General features: G+C 38.5%; 4 protein-coding genes across 8 annotated transcripts in view; 2 read left to right on the top strand and 2 right to left on the bottom strand.

The window, feature by feature from the left end:
* The window catches only part of VMP1 (vacuole membrane protein 1), a 129,501-nt gene extending 118,041 nt beyond the window's left edge, over window positions 1-11,460 (bottom strand). For 2 of the 3 annotated variants that reach the window (XM_086686808.1, XM_025917709.2), the window contains exon 1: window positions 11,307-11,460. The gene's annotated coding sequence lies outside the window, so the exon portion shown is untranslated. Of the gene's footprint in view, window positions 1-11,302 lie in introns of all 3 variants that reach the window. The other variant, XM_086686807.1, reaches the window with a different exon arrangement.
* Window positions 1-18,294, top strand: part of PTRH2 (peptidyl-tRNA hydrolase 2) — a 55,608-nt gene extending 37,314 nt beyond the window's left edge. Inside the window, exons 2-3 of one of the 2 annotated variants that reach the window (XM_025917008.2) lie at window positions 11,498-11,696; window positions 17,671-18,294. In XM_025917008.2, the coding sequence (XP_025772793.1) occupies window positions 17,671-18,210 (540 nt within the window). In that variant the 5' untranslated portion in view covers window positions 11,498-11,696 and the 3' untranslated portion in view covers window positions 18,211-18,294. The remainder of the gene's footprint in view (window positions 1-11,497; window positions 11,697-17,670) is intronic. The other variant, XM_086686810.1, reaches the window with a different exon arrangement.
* LOC112854270 (developmental pluripotency-associated protein 3) lies at window positions 3,891-4,430 on the top strand. Its single transcript, XM_025917747.2, has one exon. The coding sequence runs from the start codon at window positions 3,972-3,974 to the stop codon at window positions 4,428-4,430; it is 459 nt and encodes a 152-aa protein (XP_025773532.1). The 5' UTR covers window positions 3,891-3,971.
* Window positions 18,295-22,137: 3,843 nt separating the features above from the next.
* The window catches only part of CLTC (clathrin heavy chain), a 65,142-nt gene continuing 59,991 nt past the window's right edge, over window positions 22,138-27,288 (bottom strand). For both annotated transcript variants that reach the window (XM_086686805.1, XM_086686806.1), the window contains 2 exons: window positions 25,438-25,513; window positions 22,138-23,170 (listed from right to left, as the gene is read on the bottom strand). In XM_086686805.1, coding sequence (XP_086542931.1) covers window positions 23,046-23,170; window positions 25,438-25,513 — 201 coding nt within the window. In that variant the 3' untranslated portion in view covers window positions 22,138-23,045. The remainder of the gene's footprint in view (window positions 23,171-25,437; window positions 25,514-27,288) is intronic.

Raw genomic sequence — 27,288 nt, forward strand, 5'->3', positions numbered from 1 at the left:
AGTTTCAATTCACCAGGAAAATATAATAATTCTAAATTTGAAAGCACTAATACAATATAGCAGCAAAATTTATAACAGGGGCACATGAGTGGCTCAGTTGGTTAAGCACTGGACAAGCCCTGTATCAGGTTCCACACTAACAGTAGAGTCTGCCTGAAATTCTCTCTCTCCCTTTCTTGCTCAGTAATAAATAAACTTAAAAAAATTTATAACATAAAAATACATGGAGAAATGGATAAATCCAACACTGTATTGGTAGATTTAAAAAGAACTGTTACTGACATTTCAAGCAAAGAAAAATATTCAGTGAAGATAAAAGATTTGAACAATACAATTAAGAAATAAAATGTTGCGGGGCACCTGGGTGGCTCAGTCAGTTAAGCATCCAACTTTGGTTCAGGTCATGATTTCACAGTTCGTGAGGTCAGGTTCTGCACTGACAGCTCGGAGCCTGGAGTCTTTGCATTCTGTCTCCCTCTCTTGCTCTGCCCCTCCCCAACTTGTGCACTCTCTCTCAAAAATAAACATTGAAAAAAAGGCAGCAGTCAGTAGAATTATGGAGAAAGAAATGTTAAATACAATAATAAAGGGTAGGAATGGATATATATAAGATTCAGCATCTAATGTCAGAGAATATGAATTTTTAAAGCCACTTAACCTTGATTAAGTCAAGAGACCAGTCTCAACATACTCCAAAGAATGGGCATCAGAGACCACATTCTCTGATAATTCAGAAATTGTGTCAAACTTTAGTAACAAAAATATAAAATTTATACACACTCAGAAGCTAATGCACAGTTTTAAATAACTCATGGGTCAAAATAAGAGAAAACTGAAAAATGCTCAGAACTACTGGAACTAAAAAATGAATTTGGTAAGGTCACAGGTGTAAAAACCAACTCTCTATTATATACCTGAAATAAACAATTAGAAATTTAAATTTAAAAATTTTACAGAGCACCTGGGGTGGCTCAGTTGGTTAAGCGTCTGACTTCGGCTTGGGTCATGATCTCTCAGTCTGTGAGTTTGAGCCCTGCATCAAATTCATCAAAGCCCTGCTTTGTGCTGACAGCTCAGAGCCTGGAGCCTGCTTCAGATTCTGTGTCTCCTTCTCTCTCTGTGCCCCTCCCCCCACTCACACTCTCTCTCAAAAATAAACACTAAAAAAACCTTTTTTAAAAAATTTCATTTTTAAATGAAACATAAAATATTTAAGAGGTAAGTTTATGTTGGGATGAGGACTGGGTGTTGTATGTAAGCAATGAACCACAGGAATCTACCCCAAAAACCAAGAGCACATTTTACGTACTGTATGTTAGCCAATTTGACAATAAACTATATTTTTAAAAAAATAGAGGGGAAAAAAAATAAAACCATTTTGGACACTTTAAAAAAAAAAAAGAGGTAAGTTTAATAACATACATGCAAGACCTATTCTAAAACAGTAAGAAAAGAAATTACAGAGGGCCTAAATACACAGGGAAATATACCATGTTGATCATTTGAAAGACTCAATATTGTTATTATGACAATTTCCCTCAAACTGATGTATAGGTTTAATGCAATCTAAATCAAAACGCAAGCAGGTTTTTTAAAAACTCAAAAGTGACCAGTGGATTCAAATTTATATGGAAATGCAAAAAACTTAGAATAGCTAAAACAATTTGGATCAAGACCAGAGTTGTAAGACTTGCACTAACTGATTTCAAGATTTATTATAAAGTTACAGTAATGACAGCGTGGTTTTGGCAAAAGGACAGACATAGATCAGTGAAACAGAATAGAGAATACAGAATTAGACCCACATATATTGGGTCAATTAATTTTCAACAAAGGTACAAGGCAATTCAATGGTGAAAGGAACATCTCTTCAACAAATGGTACTAAAATAACTGAATATTCTTATGAAAGAGTGAACATCAACCTTTATTTTTCAAATGCAATAACTGATTTGAAATGGATCATAGATCTAAATGTAAGAACTAATACTATAAACCTTCTAGAAAAAACAAGGAGAAAATCTTTGCAATCTTGGAATGGACAACTATTTCTTAGGCTTAAAAAACAAGAACCATAAAAGAAAATTGATAAACTGTACTTTATCAAGTTTAAAAACTTGTTAGGAAAACCAAAAAGGTAAGTAAGTAAGTAAGTAAGTAAATAAATAAATAAATAAAAGAAAACCAAAAAGGTAAACCACAGAATGAGAGAAAATAGTTGCAATATACATGTATCTGACAAAATTCTTGCGTTCAGACTCTCTCTCTGTACATATATACATACATACACACATGTTATAGTAACAAAAAATGAAGGTGTTTTGTATATGTATGGAAAAAGAGAAACAAACCAAGAAACAGAAGAGTTATATAAATAATTTAAATATGAAGAAAAAGATAACTCTATAAAACTAAAATAGGCAAAAGACATAAACAGGTATTTCATGGTCAATAATGAAGATATCTATTTGATCTCGCTGACAATCAAAAAATATGAATCAAGATCACAAGATACCATTTTTATCCAGTCTATTTTACTATGTAGTAATATAATTCCAAAATTTAGTGACTTCAAAAAAATCATTCAATATTTCTCATGATTCTGTGAGTTAGGCTAGACAATTCTGGTCTGGACTAGCTTGGCTCTTGAGCTAGGCAGGTCTCAGTTGGGATGCCTCGTGTTAGGTCTCCTATGCCCCAGAAGGTTAGTCTGGCTTTTTTTTTTTTTTTCACATGGTGGGCTCAGAGTTCTAAAGAGCCGTAAGAGAAGATAGCCCAATGTGCAAGTTTTTCAAGTCTCTGCTTGTATCACACTTGCTAATGTTCCTTTGGTCAAAGCAAGTCATGTGGCAAAGTACAGCGTCAAGGAGTACAGTAACAGTAAAATCACACTACAAAGGATGAGAAGAACTTGTGACCATTTTGCAAGTCAACACTAAATTTTATAATCCACCACACCATTCTCTGCATGGATTCTTTCAGCAAAAAATAAGCAGATGACAATAGCAGAACTTGGAAAACACCTTGTAAAAAGGTGAATACTGGCATATCCTTGCTAGCAATTCTATGCCTAGACATATAGCCAAAAGAACCTCCTGCACGTGAAGAGCTGATAGGTACAATAATATTTTTAGCTACACTGGTCTTAATAGCAAAAGTCATAACAACTCAACTGTCCATTGTCAAAAGAACAAACAAATAAATTGGCATAAAATTATACAATGAAATTTACTCATTTAATAAATATTTACTGAGTACATACTATCAGCTAGGCATACTTTGAGGTACACTTGACAACAGTTACTAAGGTACTAATAAACTCAAATATCTGAATTTCTAAATTAGATTTTTGCAGATATAGAGATCCTAGAGATATCCTTATGATTATTTAATAAGAAATTAAAGAAAATTCTTCTGCTCCATAGAAGCAGTACTAATATCTCCTGTAAGTGGATCTTAAAAACTTATAAGAGGCAGGAGAACCTTGTATATTCTCTTGATTAAATGCTTTTTGCAATATGGAGACTTGAAGGTTTCTGGAAGGAATCAGACTCAACAATAAGGAAGTGGCTAGTCAGATCAACAATTTCAACTTTATTGGACTTTAGGGACGCCTGGGTGGCTCAGTTGGTTAAGTGTCCAATCTCAGTTCAGGTCATGATCTTGCAGTTTGAGTTTAAGCCCCGCACGAGGCTCTTGCACTGACAGCTCAGAGCCTGGGGCCTGCCCTGGATTCTAGGTCTCCTTCTCTGTCTGCCCCTCCTCCTCTAGTGCTCTGTCTCTTGCTCACTCTCAAAAATAAATAAACATTTGTTCTTTCTTTGCTACGGTTTGTTGGAGTTTTGGTTCTTCTCACTTTTTCTGGGCTGTATCGTTCTTTCCAGGCTACTTTGCAGCAAGTTGAGTCTTGAGAATCACTTTCCACTGGAATCCAAAGATCTAGAAGAAGATTAATCTGCAACTAGGCTTTCAATGCATTCGCCAACAAAGCTTTACCCATCTTGTAGCCCAGAACCTTCTCAGATGGCCAGTGAAGAGAATTCCCAGGAAAGCTCAGCTGCCTCTCAAACTATCTCTGAGGTATTAATAAAGAACCTTAGTAAATTGACTCTCGACCCTAGTATCAAATTCCCTTCCCCTCTACCGGAATATCCACCCCAACAGCAGGACAGCGAGAAGAAACCACAGGAGCTTGTGGACCAAATACTCAGCAACAGGAGGAGGGGTGGAATAAGGACTTTGTTAACTGCTCGGAAAGAAAGAACGGAAAGGCTGATGTGGTTTATTAAAAACCATCACTACTTCAACCAGCATTCCACGGATGAATCAAGAGTGGAAAGATTTAGATGTATATGTCACTATCGCCTGTATCATAGAGATCCTTCTGAGGATACCAGCATGGAGAATAATTATGACATGGAGTTGATGTAAACATAAACCTTATGATACTGTTTTTTTTCTTGCTAGTAATTTTAGGATCAGTATGCAGCAGCTTGGGAAAGCTGCTCTGTTAAGACAAACTGTGTAATAGTTTGATAATCTATGATATAAACTCTGTTTTGTCTTTTCTACCTTGATAACAGTAATTTGTGAGGAATCCTGTAGCTTGCATTTGAACGACTTCAATATACTTTAGTTCCACTTTTTGATATGACCCATGGAAGCACTAGTAGGTTTTGAGTGTTGCCTGTGTGTTTGAGAAGCCTGAAGTCATGAAGATAGGTTAACCTAACACGGGGCTCCTGCGTGGCTCAGTTGGGTTAAGCATCCAATAGAGCTCTGTAGAATAGGGCTCTGTGCTGGCAGCTGGGAGCCTGGAGCCTGCTTCAGATTGTGTGTGTGTGTGTGTGTGTGTGTGTGTGTGTGTGTGTGTGTGTGTGTGTGTCTGCCCTTCCCCCACTCACACTCTCTAAAAAATAAAAACATTAAAAAAAAAAAGAAAACCTAACATCAAATTGGAAGCCAAGTAACTTGTGCAGGAGGAATATATAGAGAATACTGGGTGGTTTGGCTAGAGCATAATTATAATTTATTACTTTTGTGTATTTGTTTTTTCTTCAAACACTCCTTGGCCTCCTTTGCCAGCTCTCTTTTACCTGACCTGGGCCCTCTCCTCTTCCCTGTCACCCCAAGTGATTTATTTGGTCCTGTAGTTTAAAATACTAGCCTGAATTTGTTTTAATTTTTTTAATGTTTATTTTTGAGAGAGAGAGTCAGAGTGTGAGTGGAGTGCAGGCAGAGAGAGAGGGTGACATAGATCTGAAGCAGTCTCCAGGCTCTAAGCTGTCAGCACAGACCCTGATGCGGGGCTCGAACTCAGGAAGCGCGAGATCATGACCTGAGCTGAAGTCGGACACTTAACCAATGTAGCCACCCAGGCGCCCCTAAAATACTAACCTGAATTTGCATTTCTGGTCCTGCTCTCTAGATCTGTGTCCCTAATACCACATTTGGATGATTGCTAAGCATCTCAAATTTAACATGTCCTTCCCATCCCCCTTCTTGTCATAAACCTGGTCCTTCCCAAACCTTCCCTCTCCCAGTACTTGGCACAACCCTCCACCTAGTTACTAAATCCAGAAGCACAGTCATCCTTGACTCTTCTCATTTCCTTACTCTTCACATCTAATCCAGGACCCAGTCCTATTCCAAATATATTTAGTATCCACCCACGGCTCTCCACTTGTTTGCCACCACTGTGGTCCAGGCCATTTTCATCTCTCATTTAGACTACTGCCATGGACTCCTAACTTCTCTTTCCATTTTTATTCTTGTCCCCTTCAATTCATCCTTCACATGTGAACGAGAGTGGAGTCCTTATAAATCATACTACTCCCCTCCTTGAAATTGTAGGACTTCCTATTACGCTCAAAATCAAATCCAAATTCATTTCCATGGCCTATAAAGCTCTATATAATCTGGACCATGAGTATGTTCCCTACCTCATTTCATGTTGCTCTATTCCACGTATACTGTGCTAGAATCTCAAATGGGCACACATCCACATTAACTCTCATACCTTTGTTTCCTTCATAATATTTACTACACTGTTTATTCTTTCATTTCTGTGTTTACTCCTTTCTCTATCAGGGTCCCAACTAAAATACATTTGTCCTTGCTTCCCACTGTTTTCTCCAAAACCTGGTAAAGGAACTAACACAAGATTTTTAGATTTTTGTTCCCTGATTGGATGAATGAACAGATACAGCAATAGATGTCATTGCAGAATAATCTTCCCATGCAAAGAAAGTAAGTGCTAGAAGATAACAATGCACGTTAAATTCCCAAATAGCAATTCTCAAATTCTGTTATGGTTTGCACAGATAATGTAAACTAATAACAATAACACACAAAAAAACTGAGAGAATAGCCTATAAGAATACCTCATTTGGTTAAGAATCTCACACATGTTGTAAAATATTCACAAAATGAAATATATATATATTTATTTACTGAACCTTCATTAATACTGAGCAAACAATGACAAGTAAGCAGCAACAAAGACATGTGTTCAAAGAAGGTTGGGAAAGAGTTTTCTCTTAGCAACTTGCTCAGTAGGCTACCTGATGATAACAATAACAATCATGATTAACTATATGCCATTCCAAACACTTTACTTAAATCTATTCATTTAACCTTAACAGGTACCGACTTCATAGCCTAGGAGGAAGAGGTTAAGTAACTAGCCCAAGGGTTGCATAGTAGTAAAAGCTGGAATTTGAAAGAATGCAATCTAGCTTCATTGCCCTGGCTCTTAACACTATCTACCTAGTACTTCTAAAAGAAAATTATAAAGACCAAGGTTATTATTTTAATTTTTAAAAATGTTTTATTTATTTTCAAGAGAGAGAGAGAGTGAGAGAGACACAGTGCAAGCCGGGGAGGGGCAGAGGGAGAGGGAGACACAGAATCTGAAGCAGGCTCCAGGCTCTGAGCTGCCAGCACAGAGCCCGATGCAGGGATCAAACCGCGAATCATGAGATCATGACCTGAGCCAAAGTCCGGCACTTACCCAACTGAGCCACCCAGGCGCCCCAAGACCAAGGTTATTATTAAAGAACTTCAAGAACAAGAGAAAACATCATAATGAAATACTGAAAAGATAATGTATCTCTGAATACCAACAAACTCTTTAGCAATTTCAGTTAGACTAGCTGGGACAGGATTACTCAATGGGTCACCCTTGCTTAATTTAAAAATGCCTTAAGCTTTAAATGCCTTAGTCTTTTATCTGACACAGAAAAGTGTCTCCTGTTCAAATTTCCAAAACCTTCAAGGAGGATAATATTTTTAAATGAGCTTTACCGAAGGGTTTACATAATACATAATATCAGTTCGGCAAACCCTAAACACAGTTGCTTTCCTAAATAGAGTTTCTTGAAGCAATAAACTCTAATAGTTTACCCCTCAAAATACTTGCAAGTCTGTGAAAGCAGATTATTAACTAATACAACAACAAACGCATTATCACTTAATTCATTAAGCTTGTTTCTGAGGTTTAGTAAAGATTCTCTAATCTGGAGTTTATGTCTGTACCAAAGAGAGAGAGAAACACCAACAAAAAGCACTGGGCAAAAAAACAGTGATTATTAAGTATTTGGCCGTATAATCTCCAAAAATGGCGAGAGACTAAACAGGTTTTATGAAATCAGTGGAAACGAAACAGTTCTCAATAAGAAAAGAAATGAACTATTCTACACTGGCTATTTACCCAGAATAAAATAGAGAAATGGCTCAATAAATTAACAGATAATTAATATAACAGAATATTAAAATCACAAATAGTTTGGGGAGATTTTTTAACAGGAACAAAGAAATTAAAACAGCTTCTTCCTTATTACCAACAACATTTACTCAGTAGAGAAACATGTTACAAAGATACTCTGTCTTTTCCACTTGTCAGAAAGAAGACACCTTGATATCTGATAGTAATGCAGCATGAACTCAGAAAAACTGTTCTGAAGAACAGAACTAATTTTCTTTCTTTCTTTATTCCATTCCACTGCAAATCTTGGCAAGCACAGTGTTTTTGTTTTCCTAGAATTTATAAGAATAAATCAGCTAAGGGGTGCTTTGGTGGCTCAGTTGGTTTAAGCGCCTAACTTGGGCTCAGGTCATGATCGTGTGGTTCATAAGTTTGAGCCCCACATAGGGCTCTGCGCTGACAGCTCAGAGCCTGCAACCTGCCTCGGATGCTGTGTGTCTCTCTCTGCCCCTCCCCTGCTTGCGCTCTGTCTCTATCTCTCAAAAATGAATAAAAACGTTAAAAAAATTAAAACAAGAATAAATCAGCTAAAAAGGGAAAAATGTATACACACATATAGATCCCTTTAATACATAGAAGAAACTATTTTCATGCAAACTGGAAAATAATACCAAACCATAAAAAGATGCCTAGAAACAACCTTAGAAGAACAGAGAAAAGACTTGTAATTTCATTTCCAGTTCAGGGTGTGGCACTACCTAAACCATATGACCTCAGGCAAGCCAATTACTGATTGTTTGTGGGGCTCAATTTTCTCCTCTGTTAAATGGGAAGAATATAACTATATGTTCATAGAGATTGCTTCTAATTCTACATATTGCTTTCAGTAGGCTTTGGTGAAATGATAACGTTTTTTACTTAATAGAAGTAAGTAATGTTATTTCTAACCTTTAGTTAACTATATGTAAGCACCAAAAACTTCAACTTCCTCTGCATTTGGAAATTCTTTTTCTTTTTTTTTTTTTGAGGAGAGAATCTCTCTCTCTCTCTTTTTTTTAAACATTTTATTTTATTTTTTGGGGGAGACACAGAGCTAACAGGGGAGGGGCAGGGAGAGAAGGAGACACAGAATCTGAAGCAGGCTCCAGGCTCTGCAAACCCTGAGCTCTGAGCTGTCAGCATACAGCCTGATGCGGGGCTGGAACCCAAGAACCGTGAGATCATGACCTGAACCAAAGTCAGACACTCAACCAACTGAGCCACCCAGGCACCCTGAAAGAGAGAATCTTTTTTTTTTCTTTAATTTTTTTTAACGTTTATTCATTCATTATTGAGAGATAGAGAGAGACTGAGCATGAGCAGGGGAGGGGCAGAGGGAGGGGAGATGCAGAATCCAAAGCAGGCTCCAGGCTCCGAGCTGTCAGCACAGAACCCAATGAGGGGCTCGAACTCACAAACCGTGAGATCATGACCTGGGCCGAAGTCGGATGTCCAACCAACTGAGCCACCCAGGCGCCCCAGAAAGAGAGAGAATCTTAGGCAGGCTCCAAATCCATCACAGAGCCCAATGGTGAGATCATGACCCAAGCCAAAAGCAAGAGTCAAATGCTCAACCAACTGAGCTATCTAGGTGCCCTGCACTAGGAAAAAAAATTTTTATGTCTATTTATTTATTTTGAGAGAGACCACCCATGGGAGGGAGTGGCAGAGAGACAGAGACAGAGAGAGAGAGAGAGAGATGAGAGAGAGAGAAAATCCCAAGCAGGCTCCACACCAGCAGCACTGAGCCTGACCTAGGGCTCGAACTCAAACTGTGAGATCATGACCTGAGCTGAAATTAAGTCAGACATTTAACCGACTGAGCCACCCAGGCAAACCCTTGCACTTGGAAATTCTTAAGTGACAATACATGATGACCAAGAAAGATCAGATTTAAACTACCAAATGCAAAACTATACTCATTTTCTAGTCACCTACTTATTAACCACGATGACTAATGCAATGGGTTACAGTATGAAACTATTCGTAGGTAGCTTTTATTGGGTCCAAAACTAGGGCAAAGATCATCTCAGAAGTGTGTGATAATACTTTCAGATAAGTAACACTTAATATAAAACATCAAACTGTGAAATGATACAAAGCAACAGTATTCTGCAGTGATATATTTCCAGCTTTCAGAGTAAACGGACACCATCACCATATTTTAATTTATATAGTGATTTCCCATTTACTATCTCACTTAACCATTGTGAAAATCCTATGAAATAAAGTGAGCAGTACTTTTATCAACACAATCCAGACCAGCTCAGAAAGTTAGGTAACCTACCAACCTTTATTCTGGAATGTGAGTCACAGAAATTGAACTGTACTAATCAAGTAAGATATATCTCTCAAAGGGAAGAAAAAAGCTTTAGTGTTTTAAAATAATATAGGCAAAGAAGTAAAATATAAAAGATTTCTACTACAGAATCATTTCATACCCACACAAATTGGCCGTATTTGTCTAGGTACTACCATCCCTCTTCCAAAGATCAATAAAAACATAATCTAGAACGCATAAAATGTTCCCGGTAAATAATTTCTTACCATTGTCATTTATGTTAAGAATACACAACAAAAATCACAGCTCATGATAATACAATTAATAGGCAGTAGCGGTCAGAACATTAAATTCTCTATCATTACATCATAGAAATCCTTGTACAAACTTCTCCAAAAGATCAGTCAGTGCAGTCTCTCTACAAAATTTCTGACAACAGCCCCAAAGGAGAATTGAAAGACACTGAAGTTAAGAAAAGGAGGTGTCTTGCCGTGATGGGTAAACTGTGTCAGAGCCTATATGAGATTTTTGCATGATCTGCATAAAAACAAAGATAATACTTTAAACCTACTGGAGGTCATTAAGTAATCTTAGTGTGACACAGGGCCACATATGGCTTCTTGGAATTTTAGAGATTAAGCCGATCCCCAGGTTTTACTGCAAGTACCTCCGCTGTAATAGAACAGGGGCCAGGAGAGTGTCAGAAATTTGGAAGAGGTAGAAAATCCTGCCCCTCATCAAGTAGTAAGATATACGTGAAGGGTTTTTGCAAAAGATCAACGGAGCTAAGGCCCCATTCCCTTGGCCACCAACGCTTTAGATGGCACTTACACGCCTGAATTTTGTTTAGAAGCGAATGCATTTAGTATCATGTATTAGTGGCTGGGGAGGGCAAGAACCAAACTGAAAGGTCCTGAGAAACAGCTTGGTCATCAGCAGGGAGGATCTTCTCCACTTACTCTGAGGTTCTAGATACCGGGGAAGGAAGAAGAGATGGGTACTCTACAGAAGCTTAGAAGAGCTTCCAAGTCCGCGACGATGAGAGCGAATGATAGGAAATCCAGTGTATGGGTTCACTGTACCGGGGTGAACCGTGAGGTGTCCCAGATAACCTGGCTACCGCCAGACCGAGACAGAGTCAGCAGCGCCCTAAAACACTGCTTGAAGTCGAAATCACGGTGCCCCACATCTATATGATCTAAATGGGAGAGCTCCGGAAGAAGCCAAGCCCTGATGACAGTCTCAGGCTTTCGTCCCCAATTTCACGCGCTCGTTTACCTACCCGCTCTGACCCCGGCTTCTCCGGATCTCAGTATCCTGGAAGCGGCTCCTGACCGACTCTCACACCCGCCGCTGGGGTCCGGCCAACCGGAACTCGCTCTCGTCACTTCCGGTCCGTTTCCCACCCCCCATCCCTCCGGGGACCGCCTCCAAGAGACAAAAGTTCCTTTTTCTTTTCTGCAACCTCCGAAGATCTTCGCGGGATTTCAGTTCGGGTCTAGGTTCGGGACCTGTGGGCGGGACGAGAGGAAGAATGACTGTTGTCTTCGCGGTTCTTGATCCGGAACTTATCAAGGAGTCCCGGAAGAGGTAATTCGTGGGATAGAAGCGTGTTCACTACGCGAGGGGGAAAACGGAGCGGCGCGAGTGAGGCGTTGGTGAGGTTCTCTAGGTAAGTCGGCCCTTCATTGGGAGGTAATTTTGCATTCTCTCTCCAATTGGAATGTTTCTTTCCACCTCATTACATACCTCCTCCCCCGAGCCTTTCACCTCCGTAAACTGTCTTCCGCCCAACTGAACACTGGAGCCACTACTGCTGTTCAGCCGGTAGTCCTTTGGATGAAGGGACCAAAATCCTAAGAAGGAGAAGAACCCAGAATTTCTTGTTCAGAATTTCCCAGGCAGAGCCTTCATTCAGGCAGCATGGATACGCTTGCTCCGAATGTGAGAAAATACCGCGCAGGCCTGTTGAGTATTTATTGAATACCCACATCGTATGAAATGGAGTCCTACGAGGAAAGGAAAGGTTTCCACGAATATGACCGAAAAATGTGTCTCTCTGTGTAACACAGATATAATGTTCAGAGAAGTGTTTAATCCTGTTAGCCCAGGCACTAGACTCTGAAAATGTGATGTGCAGTCGTTATGTGTAATTGCTACAGCAGTTCTGTAGAGTAAATAATTAAGACTGATTGGGGGATGATAAACACTTGAGATTGGTGTCGTTTGAACCACGCCTTCATGGCTGAAGAGGTTGTGTGTGTTTGTGTTTGTGTATGTAGGTGAAGAAAATAGAAAATAATTCCTGGGAGAGATGGCTCTTTGAAGGGACCTAGTAATTTGGTGTCGCTGGATAGTACAGTATGAAGCAGAAGAGTAGATTAGGAGAAAGTAGGTAGCAACCAAACTGTGTAGTGCTTTGGATTTGTGCTAAGGGATTTGTTTTATATTTTAGGTGTTTACCTGGTAATATTTTTTTAAGTTTATTTATTTATTTTGAGAGAAAGAGCAAGCAGGAGAGGGGCAGAGAGAGAGAGAGAGAGAGAGAGAGAGAGAGAGAATCCCAAGCAGGTTCTGAACTGTCAGTGCAGAGCCCCCTTGTAGGGCTGGAGATCATGAATGGTGAGATCATGACCTGAGCCAAAATCAGAAGTAGGTTGCTAAACCGACTGAGCCACCCAGGCACCTCCATCTGGTGGTTTTTGAGCAGAAAAATTACAGGATCAGATTTGTGTTTTACAAGTATAATTTTAGGGGTGCCTGGATGGCTCAGTCTCTTAAGCTTCAGACTCTTGATTACAGCTTAGGTCATGAGCTCACAGTTTGTGAGTTTGAGGTCTGCATGTGGCTCTCCCAGGAGCTTGCTTGGGTTTCTCTTTCTCATTCTCTCCCCCCCACCCCCCAAATAAATAAACTTTAAAAAAAAAGTATAATTTTAATGGCAGATGGACTAGGATGAACTAGGATATGCATGAAGCAAATGAGGAAAGATCAGAGATAGAGAAGTAATTTGAAGGCTTTTGGCCAAGACATCGATAGGGCACTGGTAGCAAGGATAAGGAGATAGGTTGAACACAGATAAATTCAACAAGGTTTGGTGACTGGATGTGGTAGGCCAGTGGAGAAAAAGTCCAGGGTTACTAAGAAGTCAAGAATACAGAAAAAGGTGGGCCACATGGATGGCTCAGTGGTTGAGCTTCAAACTCTTGATTTCAGCTCAGGTCATGATCTCTTTGTGGGAGCAAGCCCTGTATAGGGCTCTGCACTGACAAGTGGGGAGCATGCTTGGGATTCTCTCTCTCTCTCTCTCTCTCTCTCTCTCTCTCTCTCTCTCTCTCTCAATAAATAAATAATAATGAAAAAAAAAAAAGAATACAGAAAAAGGAAATTTTAGAGGGAAAGGAAAATACTGAGTTCAGTGTAGGATACAGATTAGAATACTCTATAGTATTCTAGTAGAAGCTGGAAATTCCAGTTTGGAGCCCAGGAGAGGTGTCAGGAGTCCTCAGCATATGACAATTTGGGAATAAATGGGATTTGCTCTCTCCTGTATTAGATGTCAGCTCCATGAAGAGTAGGACTTTGTTTAGTTCAGTGCTCTATCTCTAAGGTCCAGAACAGTGCCTGGTGCACAATAGGCCTTCCATAAATATCAACTTATTGGATGAAAAGAGAGTTTATAGACCATCACTGTCCGATAGAACTTTCATGGAAATATTCTGTAGCTCAGAGTGACCGTTAGCCACTTTTAAGTTGTTGAGCTATTGGGCACTTGAAATGTGGCTAAGTGCACCTGAAGAATTGAATTTTTATTTAGTTTTAATTAAGTTTAAATAACTGTGTTGACTAATGGATACTGTATTGGATGATGTAGGCATAGACTGAAAAGAAGGATAAACGTGTAAGCAGGTGCAATACATACATCAGGGGCAAACATCAGAGCTAGAGGAGACTGGAAAAAAAACTATCAGAAAGGTGGGATGATAATAGGGTGAAAGTTAGATTAAAGAATTAGAGGGAGGAAAGTTTAAAGAAACCTTATCATCAGTGAGTGGTGGGGAAAACTCAAGAAGAGGCCTAAAAGGAGGCAACTACATTTGGCAATTAACAAGTGTCTAATTCCTTAGCAATATCAGTTGAATGGGGAAAGGAGGCAGGTAATTAAAGAAGTTTAGAGGTAAAAGGAAAAAGAAGTCAGACAGTGGTCCAAGGGTCAAAAAGGATTGGGGAATTTTTTTTTTTTTTTTTTTTTTTAGGTTAGAAAAGCCAAGGTATAGCCCCAGGGAGTACGATTAATGGGTGGGGAGCACGGTTCCGGAGGGAATGGGATCAAGAACATTGGTGAAAGGGGCTTAGTCTGGGAGGAATTAGAACACACCAGGAGGAGGGTTTTTACAGGACGTGTTTGTTTTGCAATGCCACCATTGCCCAGGATTATCCATGAGACTAAGAATAGTTGTGTTTACCTTAGTCACAATCACTGGGTTTTTGATATGTGTGTGGTGTATATGCAGAAAGGGAAAGAGGCTGAAACACCTTTTGGAGGAGTTAGATGATAATGTAATCAGGCTGATTAGGTGATTAGAACATCCTAAAGAATAAAAATGTTAGGTATTAATGGTATTAATATGGTAGAATTAGAGACCTTATGGTACAGAAGCAATGAACTTTGTAATTTCTAGAACTTTTTCTTCTTTCGTTTTTTTCTCTTACTGGTATGTTTGTTTTTTGGTGGTTATTTTTGGTTTGTTTAGTTTTTGTTGCTGTTGAGAGAGAGAGTGAGAGTGAGGGAGTGGCAGAGGGAGATAGAAGAGAATCTTAAGCAGGCTGCATGCTCATGAACTGTGAGATCATGACCTGAGCCGAAATCAAGAGGCAGGACACTCAACCAACTGAGCCACCCAGGAACCTGGTATATGTCTGTTTTTAGATAAAGTTCAGAAAGTGAGAAGCTTTCTGTCATGATCTCTAGATGAGTATATTTTATACTACTTTTATTAGTTATATTACTGTGGATAAGCAGGTTCTCTTTTAGATCCTTATTTTTCTCATCTTTAAAATGAGGCTCATGCCTTTTTTTTTTTTTTTTTTTCAACGTTTATTTATTTTGGGGACAGAGAGAGACAGAGCATGAACGGGGGAGGGGCAGAGAGAGAGGGAGACACAGAATCGGAAACAGGCTCCAGGCTCTGAGCCATCAACCCAGAGCCTGACGCGGGGCTCGAACTCACGGACCGCGAGATCGTGACCTGGCTGAAGTCGGACGCTTAACCGACTGCGCCACCCAGGCGCCCCGGCTCATGCCTTTTTTTAATTTTCATAGCAACCATAATGGAAGTAAAGGGGTTAGCAAGTTATACAACACATAATAGGTCCTCTATATGTGGTTCCCATCTCCAGATAGTACCTGAATCTGGTATATAGGATATTTGGTTACTTTGCAACCTAGAAATGGGTGCAGAAAATCCTTCTAATTGTTGACATGGAGGTTATGGATATAATTTTTACATAATTGAGTATTTATTCACTTTGGAATCTAGTTGTTAGATTATGAAAGAGAAATCCTGATATGTAAGCCTCATGTAGTAACTAAATGATAGATGCATTCTGAGAAAATGTGGGTTCTAATAAGAATTTAATTTTTTTTTCTGACTGTAAAAAAGGCATCTAGAGCCATAAAGTACTATGTCAGTACAGCCCTGTCACCATTATTAGTCATACCAGTGAAAGAGGACTGAAACTAGGTACTGACAGCTTACACGTGTGACCCTCTTGCCTCTGGCCATTCCGTGTCACTCTCCTTTGATCCCTCAATGTTTGTTTCTTAAATCTGTATTTCTGTGTTAAGTGACAGAAGCTTGAAACAAAAGGCCACATACTGAATGGTTTGATTTATATGAATGTCCAGAATAGGCAAAATAGATTAGCAAATGCCAGGGACCTGGGGGTAGAGAAAATGGGAAGCAACTGCCAATAGTTACACAGGTTTCTTTTTTTTTTTTGCATGCACAAGCAGGGGAGTGGAGCAAAGGGAGAGAGAGAGAATCCCAGGCAGGCTCCCTGTTCAGCATGGAACCCAGTGCAGGGCTCAATCCCATGACCCTGAGATCATGACCTGAGCTGAAATTGAGTTGGAAGCTCAGCAAACTGAGCCACTCAGGAGCCCCAAGGGATTGCTTTTTGAGGCAGTGAAAGTGTTCTGGGATTAGATAGTACTTATGGTTGTACAAACTTCTGGATATATTAAAAAACCACTAAATTGTACACTTTAAAAAGATGAATTTTTATAGTATGCAGTATCTCAAGAAATTTAACATCCCCTATGGTATCCTTATTTTTAAATTTTTTAAAGATTTTATTATTTTTTTAATGTTTATTTATATTTGAGAGAGAGAGAGAGAGAGTGCGTTAGCAAGGGAGGGGCAGAAAGAGACGGAGACAGAATCTGAAGCAGGCTCCAGGCTCTGAGCTGTCTGCACAGAGCCTGAGGTGGCCATGAGATCAAGACCAAGCCGTAGTCAAGACACTTAACTGAGCCACCCAGGTTCTCCAAGATTTTATTTTTAAGTAACCTCCGCACCCAGTGTGGGGCTTGAACCCACAACCCTGAGATCAAGAGGCATGTGCTGTACCAACTGAGTCAGCCAGTCGCCCCATTCTCATTTAAAATATTTGTGATAAAGTATTTCCAAGACTGCCATCTATGCCATGTAGATTATCCGAGGGCACTTACTTATAAGCACTACAAATATGGTAGTCCCATGTATTTCAATATATAAATGGTTAGATGCTGTTCCACTAGAAGAAACTGATGGTTATTTGTGCCAAAAATGGAAGCATTCTGAATGTAACAGCCTCAGCTGTAGACTGATACGGGTGTTTTATTGGTGATTCAAATACCATGAATAGCTTTGCTGAGGTAACAGGAATTTCTAAAATAAAGAATAAAGGATGATCTTCCTTTGTTTTATATGATAGTTACACTTCTGGTAAATTCAGTGTATATTAGAACTATGCAAAAAATATTTTGTGTCCATGTGTATAATGAAGTTAGCTTCTGGTCTCAGTGATTGATGGTTTTTTACCTATAATTATTTCCAGCGGGAAAATCTTTGCTTTGTAAGACTTTTAGCATTCCATGCTTAGGTCTAGTAAATGTCAGCAGCACGCCTCACTCCAGGCCCATTGCTGTGACAACTAGGAACTTCTCTGAGGGGTTGGTACCATCCCCATTGAGAACCACTGCATTATGAAGACACAAATAAGCACTATATTCCAGAGAAGGGATGAGTTATTCTTGGTTTCTTTACATCCTTTAGACAGCATGATAAAATAGAATATTTCCTTTGTCTACAAGACTTAGGGGGAAGACAGAGGAACAGAGCTTTATGGTATCCCAAGAACTAGATACTCCTTGAGATTCAGAATGATTGTAACTGCTTTACCTGAATTCTTGAATCTTTTCTAGTACAAAGGGAAGAAAAAAACAGTACATTAAGATCCAAAATAATATTTTGCTTTTTTTCTGGATGACTTCATAATGGTTTTTAAATGTTGCCACTTATTTACCTAAATCAAGGTGTTTTGTCTGATAAGCCTGTAATTTTTCACTGCTATAGTGATAACTTTTTTTCCTTTCCTTTCAGATGCTCTCCAAATCCTTGGTGATGGAATATTTGGTTCATCCTGGTGCACTTAGCGTGGCTGCCGGAGTTGCTTGTGGCATGTGCCTGGGTTGGGGTCTCCGTGTACGCTTTGGGATGACTCCCAAAAGCTCAGTGAGCGAGATAGACACAGAGACTGGAAGTGAAGCAAGCATCTTAGGAGAAAGTGGGGAGTACAAAATGATTCTTGTGGTTCGAAATGACTTGAAGATGGGAAAAGGGAAAGTAGCTGCCCAGTGCTCTCATGCTGCTGTTTCTGCCTACAAGCAAATTCAAAGAAGAAACCCTGAATTGCTCAAACAATGGGAATACTGTGGCCAGCCCAAAGTGGTGGTCAAAGCCCCTGATGAAGAAACTCTGGTTGAATTATTGACCCATGCAAAAATGCTAGGACTGACTGTAAGTTTGATCCAAGATGCTGGACGTACTCAAATTGCACCTGGTTCTAGAACTGTCCTGGGAATTGGGCCAGGACCAGCAGATCTAATTGACAAAGTCACTGGTCACCTAAAACTTTACTAGGTGGAATTTTGTATGATGATTGTCCCACCACAATGTGTTTTGAAACTGTCAAATTCTAACAATAAAACTGAAATTCTCCCCCTACCTTAAGTATTTTTGAGATCAAAATCAATCTGTTCCCGTGTTTTTATCAGGTACTTGGCTCAGTTATCTTGGCTTAAAAAAAAAAAAAAAAAAAGTCAAATGGTCCTGATGTTTCAAGTGATAGCTGCTGAAACAAAAAAATGTTTGAGAAACTGGTCACAACCAAATTGGATTACAAGGGTGGGGGCGGGGGGGGGGGGGCAGCATTTCCTGTGCATGGTTACGTCCCTGTGTAATGGCTTTTCTTCCCCAAGACAACGCTGCTATACCCCATTGAAGGATCAGGGTTCAAGGTATTCTCATTGGATGCAAACTGCAGTTTGTTTTCCTGCCATCACTTTTTGGATGACTGATAGCCAACATTAATAGATCATGGTATAGCCCCACACAGCGGATTTACAGTCTAACCTTCTGGATTAACCCATCTGTGCAGTATTTCATGTTCATTTCCCTGACCCACACTGGCCAAAGATTTCTCAGTAGTGCTTCTACATCATAGCCTATAAAAAATTCCTTTTACTTCCCCACAACTTCCCTAATAGTGCAGGCATTGAAAAACTTGCAGTGACTTGTATGGACTTTGAAGGTAGTACTAGGCCCACACAAGAATCTACGGAAATGGTGAAGTGAATGTGGTGTGTCATCCAACATCCTACTGTTTCTTTACCTAGAACTTAAGGAACTAGATAGTTCAATTATTTAAGGGCATCTTTATTTCCCTTTTGATATATGGTTATCATGACATAATTCCAATAGTTACTGTTACACCACCTGCCCAGGATAGGAGGGAGGTTCCGGTTCACAAAAGCAACATAGCTTTTTGAATGAAAGTTTTTTAGGGGGACCCTGATAGTATTTCTAAATTGAGTACATCCCAAAGAACTAATGATGCCAGAGAGAATTTTGGCAACAGGTGCATGTGAAGTAGCTCCAATTCTCCACGATAAACTTCAGTAATTAGCATTACTTAGCATTGAGCTTCAAACATCTGCAGCACGATAACACTTCAAGGTCTAAGGTCAGTGGAGTCTGGGTAAAACAATAAAGACTACTGCACTCAGTCACAGTTTGTACTATTTGGTCAGTTTTATAGAGTTTACACTGGCATATGACAGCACAGGAGAAACTGCATCTGTGAATGATGCCACAGTAGCAACTGCTTCTAAATAGAATGTTTACACTAGATTCAAAAGTGATGCAACAGCATGTAATTGAGGCAAAGAGAACTTAATCCTAAATGCACCATTCTGGCTCATGTAATTTCTGAGGCTTGCCTCAGAGACTGATGGCTCCAAGTTCAAAGACAGTGCATTCCCAACAGGATGGCCAGCTGACTCAAGTAACTCTAAGTCATGGTATATCTACCAGGATGAATAGTATACAAATTCTAATAATTCCAGAAATATATTATGCTTATTTCCTACTTCACCTGTACTTAGTATTTATTTTATAGGGTGCTTAATCTTACAGTTCTCAAGGTATACTCTGCAAAGCCCATAGGGTCTTTAAGATACTTTCAAGGGGTCAGATATTTTCGTAATGCTAAGACATTTTTTTTTTTTTTTGCTGTGTTGACATTTGCACGGATAACACAAAAGCAAAAGCAAAGGTGGATAAAACCTCTGGCATCTTTCACGAATCAAGGCAGGGGCACCCTACCTATACAAGTAGTACTTCATTGCCCAATAGTGTCTCTCTCTCTCACACACACACACACACACACACACACGATTCACTTAATGTCCTTGATAAAGCAGTAAAAAAAATTATTAAATTTGACCCTTCACTACTTTTGTCTTAATATTCTAACACTGAACACTTCTGGTACACACTGAAGTATGAATGTTGTCCTGAGAGAAAAAAAATGTGTGGCTGAGTTGTGAGCTGAACTAGCAGCCTTGGTCATGGAAGAGTTTTACTTGTAAAAACTGACAAATTAAGTATCCAATTAGCCAATCATTTTAAGAAAAGCAACAGACCGTATTCTGGAAAACTTCTATCTACCTCTCCTCCAAGTTTCCCAAAACCTAAGATTTTTCTGATGAGATCAGTGTTCTTCACAGATAGGATTTTTAAAGATATGTGTCAACATTTAGAAAACCTGTACAACTTAATGAATCTATTTTCCATATAACCAATGCATGAGGGTACAAATCATGCATAGATAAAAGATCTATTCAAACTAAAGACACTAATGGATTTTAATATAATGTTAAAGTTCAGTGTTACGGTTTCAGATTCCACATTTCAACTAACTACAAGTATCTGAAAAGGCTATTAAAATACTTTCCTAATTATACATCTTCGTGAGGCTAGACTTTTTTCACATACTTTTTAAAAAAAGTAGTAACAGTGAATGCAAACAGAATCCAGCAGTCTTCTGTGAAGAAAAACTTTGAAGAGACTTGTAAAAAACAGTGCAATTCCATTTTTCTCATTTAAGAAATAAGGCTAATATATAATTGTTTATGTTTACATGCAATGACTTTAATAGTTACATTTAAATAAATTTTTAAAATTTGTTTTTACAGAACATTCAAGCAGCCCTGCTTGGAGCTCATATCATTCTGTTGCTATTGTACTAATGTCTATGTTGAAATAGTTAACAAATAACAGATTTTTTTTTTTTTTTTTTTGTACAATGGCTATATTTGGATACTAGGGCAAAAGATCACTGAAGGTATGTTTACCTCCTGAGAGGTTTTCCATTACTCTCTTCTCTCCTGTTTCAGTTACATTTAGACAATTATAAGAATTCTTAATACTGTTTCCTGTTTTAGGTTACTTCTCCCAGACCATCATCCTATTCAGAGTAATGTCATGGAAGATCCCTTAAAATAAAGTTTATTACCAATTTGTTCTACCGCTTATGTACAACACCCACTGCCAAGTCTTAAGGTAGGCATTTTGTGATTTAAACATACTCCTGCAAATAATTCTGGAAAGTACTCATCATGTTAATACACACAAGGGAACATATTCAGAGGTTCACAAAGTATAGGAAAGGTCCAGAAGAACACATCTCGACTGAAAAGGATTAAGCTCCCAAGGACCACTGCTATTCTCCCTGTTGATTTTGATTAACAACGAAGGCAGGGAGGCAGAGATCCACAGCAGGAGCATAAGTACAGCTCAATGTTTTCACTATGACAAACCAAAACAGGAGAAGGGATTTTCTAGTTAATACTATAATTTTAGGGGTAGGATGATTAAAAGTGGGGCAGGGCAGGGGTTCTATGTTTAAAAAACAAAAAACAAAAAAACCTGTGCTGCTTATGGTCATTTGCCTGGTCGGTGTGGAGAATTATAGGGCAATACAAGGCTAGGTTTGGTGGAGGACTGGGTTTAATCCTCTAACTCTTTTGAGGATTAAAAAGTGAAATGAACTTAAAGTAACAGTCTCAGCCATGAACAAAAAGGGTTGAATTCAAACACTGGCTTAAAAAAATTCCACTTAAAAGTACTCATACTTTGGGGCCCTTTTCATGGTGAGGCACAGTATGTTAACTACATGCTTATACACTTTGATCGCAAGTTGACAGAATACCCATATCTGCTCATTTAAGTGAAATGCTTAGGTAAAAACCCTGAAGTGCCACTTGGTTAAAATGATGGGAGACAGCCAAAATGTGGCCTACTACAATGCTCTTCAGACTGCTGCATGTACCTTGTTAACCACAGGAATGTACATGATGTAATGCTGTGTATTTCCCTATCCCAATCCTCATTCTGCTTTTGCACTCACACCTCCCTGTACCGCCTCAATACCCAATATAAAACTACCACAACCACGGTTCTTTGGTTAAAATTTGAAAGGTATTTAATTAAAACTGCCATTCTACGTTATTTCCACAGTCCAGTAATTTATTTTAAATTTGAGTAATTTCAAATTCCACAAACAAAACTGAAGAACAGCAATATTTTGTTTGAATTCTCTCTTCTGTACACTCAGTGATCTAAAACACCACAATATCCAACATACACAAACCTTAGGGAAGGGTTAGTAAATACACACAGATTGGAATCATGGTGCTCTTTGTTCCTGAATGGAATGGTCCCACAGAAAAAGCACAGGATACAGCACAACATAAGGGCACCTGTTACATATGAAGTGAGCAAAAACACACTAGCATTTTCTATATGCGTAATGAGGAAACCTGCATAGGTTAGAGGGCCTTTTATGCTCATTTAAAAGTCAGGCAATTTGTCTGTAATGCATTTTTCAAATAATTTGGAGAGCACTGCTATCCAATGTAGGATGTGCTGATTAGTGTTGTCTTTGTTGGCATTGACAGTCTTACATGGTCACATACCAATACTTTTGCTGTAGCTTTTGAGTAAGAGATTTAAATGCATTTTAGACAATACATATCATAAGCTGTTTACATACACTAAATTTAAGAGATTCAATATTAGAGTTTTTTTTTTCTTTAAACACTACAGAGTGCAAATCAGGTTCTTCACAACAGATTGAGTATTAAGCAGTTCTTCAAAGAATGAGGGGGAAGAAAAAAAGCCCAACTGAATAAACATTGAAACTATTCCCCTTTGAAAATAAATTCTAAAATGATGCGGAATGTGAAATAAGCTTTTAACACAGGTGATCCGAGTTTATAGTTAGAAACAAAAAGTAGTCCTTCATGAAATAAAGGTTACAAGAACATGTGCCTGTTTTCCCATTATAAACTGAGAAGCGGGTAGAGACGATGTTTCAGTACGAAAATAGGCGACTACAGGATCAGCTTTCTGTCTCACATGCTGTACCCAAAGCCAGGCTGTGGCTGCCCATAGGGTGGTGCAGTATAACCATAGCCAAAAGGTGCCTGGGGAGGGACTGCAACACTGGGTCCTGCTGTCAGCATCAACTGGGGCTGACCTAAAGAAGAAAAACAAGAAAGGGTAGGGGGTGGAGGGGCAGGAGGTGGGACAAATTGTTAGCAATGTAGACTATCATACTCTAATCTCCCCTACTCTAAGAACATAATCAAAACTTAGAATCAGTTTTGTGGTGGTACTTTTGACTGTCACAATTTTGGCATCACACCCACCCTAAGAAGGGTTCTGCCTAAAAAGCCAAACAATTCAGGGCAGAGGGCAGAACAGTGACAGTAATTATGTTACCTCATTTTATTTAAAACAATATGCACAGGCATGCTTGACATGAATGGGCAAGACATCTGCCAATACACTTATCACCACATGGTACTCACACATGTTTGGTGAAATAAGCACAGGAAAGCTTAACTTTTTAATGATGTGGTTTTAACACAAATAAACTTTTAAAATTAGATTTAAATTTCTGATTTAAACAATATAAATGGTAATGAAATGAAATGGTAATCTAATGGATATTTAGGAAAGAATCTAGTACTAGTTAAGAGAAAAACAAAAACAAGACACATTCAAATATGCTTACGTATGAATACATCAGAACATAAATCTGTTTCAAATACTGTATTAGCACTCGTACTTCATTAAAAAAATTTTTCAGGGGCGCCTGGGTAGCTCTGTCAGTTAAGTGTCCAACTTTGGCTCAGATCTTATGGTCTGTGTGTTCAAGCCCTGCAATCAGGCCCTGCACTAACAGTGCAAAGCCTGCTGGGATTCTGTCTCTCCCCCACTTGGAAACACACTCTCTCTCAAAATAAAGAAATAAACTTAAAAAATTTTTAAGTAAACTCCACCCACAATGGTAGGGCTCAAACTCATGACCCCGAGATCAAGAGGTGCATGCTCTACCCCGACTGAACCAGCCAGGCACCCCAACACTCAACTACAAATAGTAGTTGATCACATACAGAAAATGACCTGTAGAGAAACCTGGTTTATTTAAAAGGAAAAAAACAATGTAACACCTCTATCCACTCCCTTGCAAAAGAAGTAATCTTAATCTCCCACTAGAATGTAAACCTAGTACAAAGTTTCTCTCAGACAGGTGACCTCAAGTCTCTCTTTTTTGTGAACAACCAGAATTTGTTTTGTGAGCAAATTCTTTTTGGAAACCAGCAGTTTATAAAAATGACTTTTACCTTTGATACTGAAATTTTCAACTGCCTAGAAGGACTCTCCATTTAAACACCCTGAAGGCAAGCCAAATTCAATAGGTGCTCCCAAAATATTACCCCCACCCTATTTTTGTTCCTACTGTTCCCTATCTGAAATATGTCAAACATCTTGCTCCCATCTTTTAACCTACTTTAATCATCTTTAATCTACTTTTAAGTTTATCTTCTCCAACTTTATCAAAACTATGCAGTCCTCCAAATTCCCAAAGTCTTTTTTATCTACAATAAAAAGGAGATGGGGGGGCGCCTGGGTGGCTCAGTCAGTTAAGTGTCTGTTGATCTTAGCTCAGGCCTTGATTGTGAGTTCAAGCCCGGTGCTGGGCTCCACACTGGGTGTAAAGCCTACTTTAAAAAGTAAGTAAGTAAGTAAGTAAGTAAGTAAGTAAGTAAGTAAGTAATTAAAAGGAGACAATGTCCTAATATGTTTGTCTATTATCATTTCCTTTAGCAGGCTGAGATATAATGGTCACAATTTTATGCCTTCCTCCAAAAAACACCTGATTACAGCGACATAATATATACCCTTCTAATTCATTGTTCAAATGTATCTGTTTACCAAGAGTACAAGTCTGAACTACTTGCACATAGAAGAAATTAAATTGCCCTATATATTCACTGAGAGTTTCAAGATCCTATCTCTCTGGAAAGTTCTCAAATGGAAACTACCTCGTTTTCTGCCCCAGTTAGAACTTAAAGAGAAGATACACTCTGTCTGTAAAGCACCATAAAGACAGCCTTGGCATGTTTTCTTAGCTTCTGCATTTCTGAAAACTGAATTCATCAATACTTCTAATTTATGAATATGTAATCAGTGAGCAGGCAAGAGGAAAATTTAGGTTATGATCTTAAGTGACTATTTTTTAAGATTATCTTTGCATTTAAGACTACCTTAAGTGAATAATAACAGTGTCTGCTTTAAGACTGTTTTCAGAAAAAGATGGTAGAATTATTCCTGAACTCCGTGAGCTTTTTGCACTTTAGACACTTAACTGTATTTCTATTCTGAAGTAGAATCCTTAAAGAATGAAACACTTGTCTACTACTTTCCTGTGGGCTTAAAGAGAGAGAGAGAGATTACCATAAACGATAGGTTGCGTCTCTGTAGCTTGTTCTTCTTCTTTTCTCAGTGATTCCGAAGCATCTAATTTATCCACCTGGAGAAAAACAGGTAATGTTACTTAGCACCTCAAAAATATTATACACCTAGGTTTATGGCAGAAAGTGGAAAAGCCTTAGTATGTTGAATTTTGTCAAAATAAAACAGACTAGAAAGAATATTCTCAGGCCCCCTCAAATTCAATGGCAATGTTCATAGTTCAGTCAAGGTGATTTTTAGCACTGTCATTATAAACCCTCAGGAAGGAGGGATTTATAAATGCCATAAAAGCTCACGCCAGGCTAAAACTGGGCATGCTAGGATGCAGCCAGCCTGAGGGAGGGAGATAACAAGAAGGAACCACTTTTTCAAATGAAGTTTAAACTTTATCAAAGGTAATAATAATGAACTCATAACCAGACAAGACTTCCCTCCCCAAAGGAAATGATATTCAAAAAAGTGAAATGACTTAATGACTGGACAAGTACTCATTTAGAATAAGCTATCTTTTGCCAATTGTGCAACAGCTTCTGCTGATAATTGTTATAGGTGCGGACTGAAATTTAAGACACAAAGTGGCTCCATATTCCATCTTTTTAGATAAAGACAGGCTGCATGTTTTAATGCTCTATTTTCTAAGAAGTAGAAATAGTAGTAGGAATGCCTAATTTTTGCCACATCTTTGAGGAAGAATTTGTTTTGTTTTTAATGAAGCCAAAGAAGTAAATGGCTACTACATGCTAACTACTCTAAATAAAAGTGGATAGTATCAGACAGAACTAATATAGTAGGAGTCCAAATGTTTAAAAAAAAAAAAAAAAAAAAGTGAAAAAAAAGGAGCTGGAATACACAGGTCCTTCCATAAACTAGTTATGTGACCCTGGCAAACCACTGTACTGACCCTCAAACTTCCTTGTCTATATAATGATGGTTGAATAAGATATTCTGCAAAATTTGTTATAGGACTAACATGATCTGGTACTATAATTCTGTGAAGAACTGGGAAGAAAGGATGGTAGGACAATGGGCTTAGGGGATATCTGCTGTACAACTTCTACCTGCCTTTCAAACTCTATCTTTTAAACTACTTTTAAAAAGTTGGTATCTCAGTGAAAGTCTTATTATTAGTTGGTCTATCATTATACTAGAAGTAAAACTAAAACTTCAAATTCTGACATGATCTATTCCTAGTGGTTTTCAGAGTGTGCCAAAATGAGAGGCAGAATACAGGAAAATCTTTTAATGAATGTTCACGGCATGTTCCTCAAAAAGGTAAATAGTGAAAAATCACTCAAAAAAAGACATGCAGACGTCAGTGAAAAACTATAAAGACTGGGTCCTAAAAAGGTTAAAACAGCCCTTCCTTTCTCTTTGAAAGTATTTAAAAGTATGTTTGAGTCTTCACATAGGTTATTAAGGTTAGGACAGTATTTTATACATATTTTAATTGTCCCATATTAAATATTATATATATCTAATAGAATGTAAGTCTAATGCATTCTAGTTTATTAGGGAATAATTTGAGAAATGTAAGCTGAGGTAGACTCTAGATACCTTCAGATAAAATTTAGTTTTTCTACACTAGGAAGATGGGTTGGTTTGCTTTTGTTTACAGTTTTCCTATTTTTATAGACTAAAATAGTTCATGTGTTACAGAGTAGCCCAATATCAAAGTAAAAACTACTATGGAGAAGTTCCATGAGAGATACCCAATGTTTGGCATTCAAACTTCAAATATTATTAGTTAAATATTAAAAGCACAGTCTGTGCCATCAAGGGGTTTTGCTAACTAAACTGTATCCAAGAGTGAGCTAAAGAGGTTATACCAAAAAA

This window comes from Puma concolor, chromosome E1, assembly GCF_028749965.1.
Source record: "Puma concolor isolate L17-30 chromosome E1, mPumCon1.1.hap2, whole genome shotgun sequence".
Lineage (NCBI taxonomy): Eukaryota > Metazoa > Chordata > Mammalia > Carnivora > Felidae > Puma > Puma concolor.

What these genes read in the sequence shown, in the direction of transcription:
- LOC112854270 (XM_025917747.2), top strand. Translation starts at nt 3,972, where the DNA reads ATGCATTCGCCAACAAAGCTTTACCCATCTTGTAGCCCAGAACCTTCT.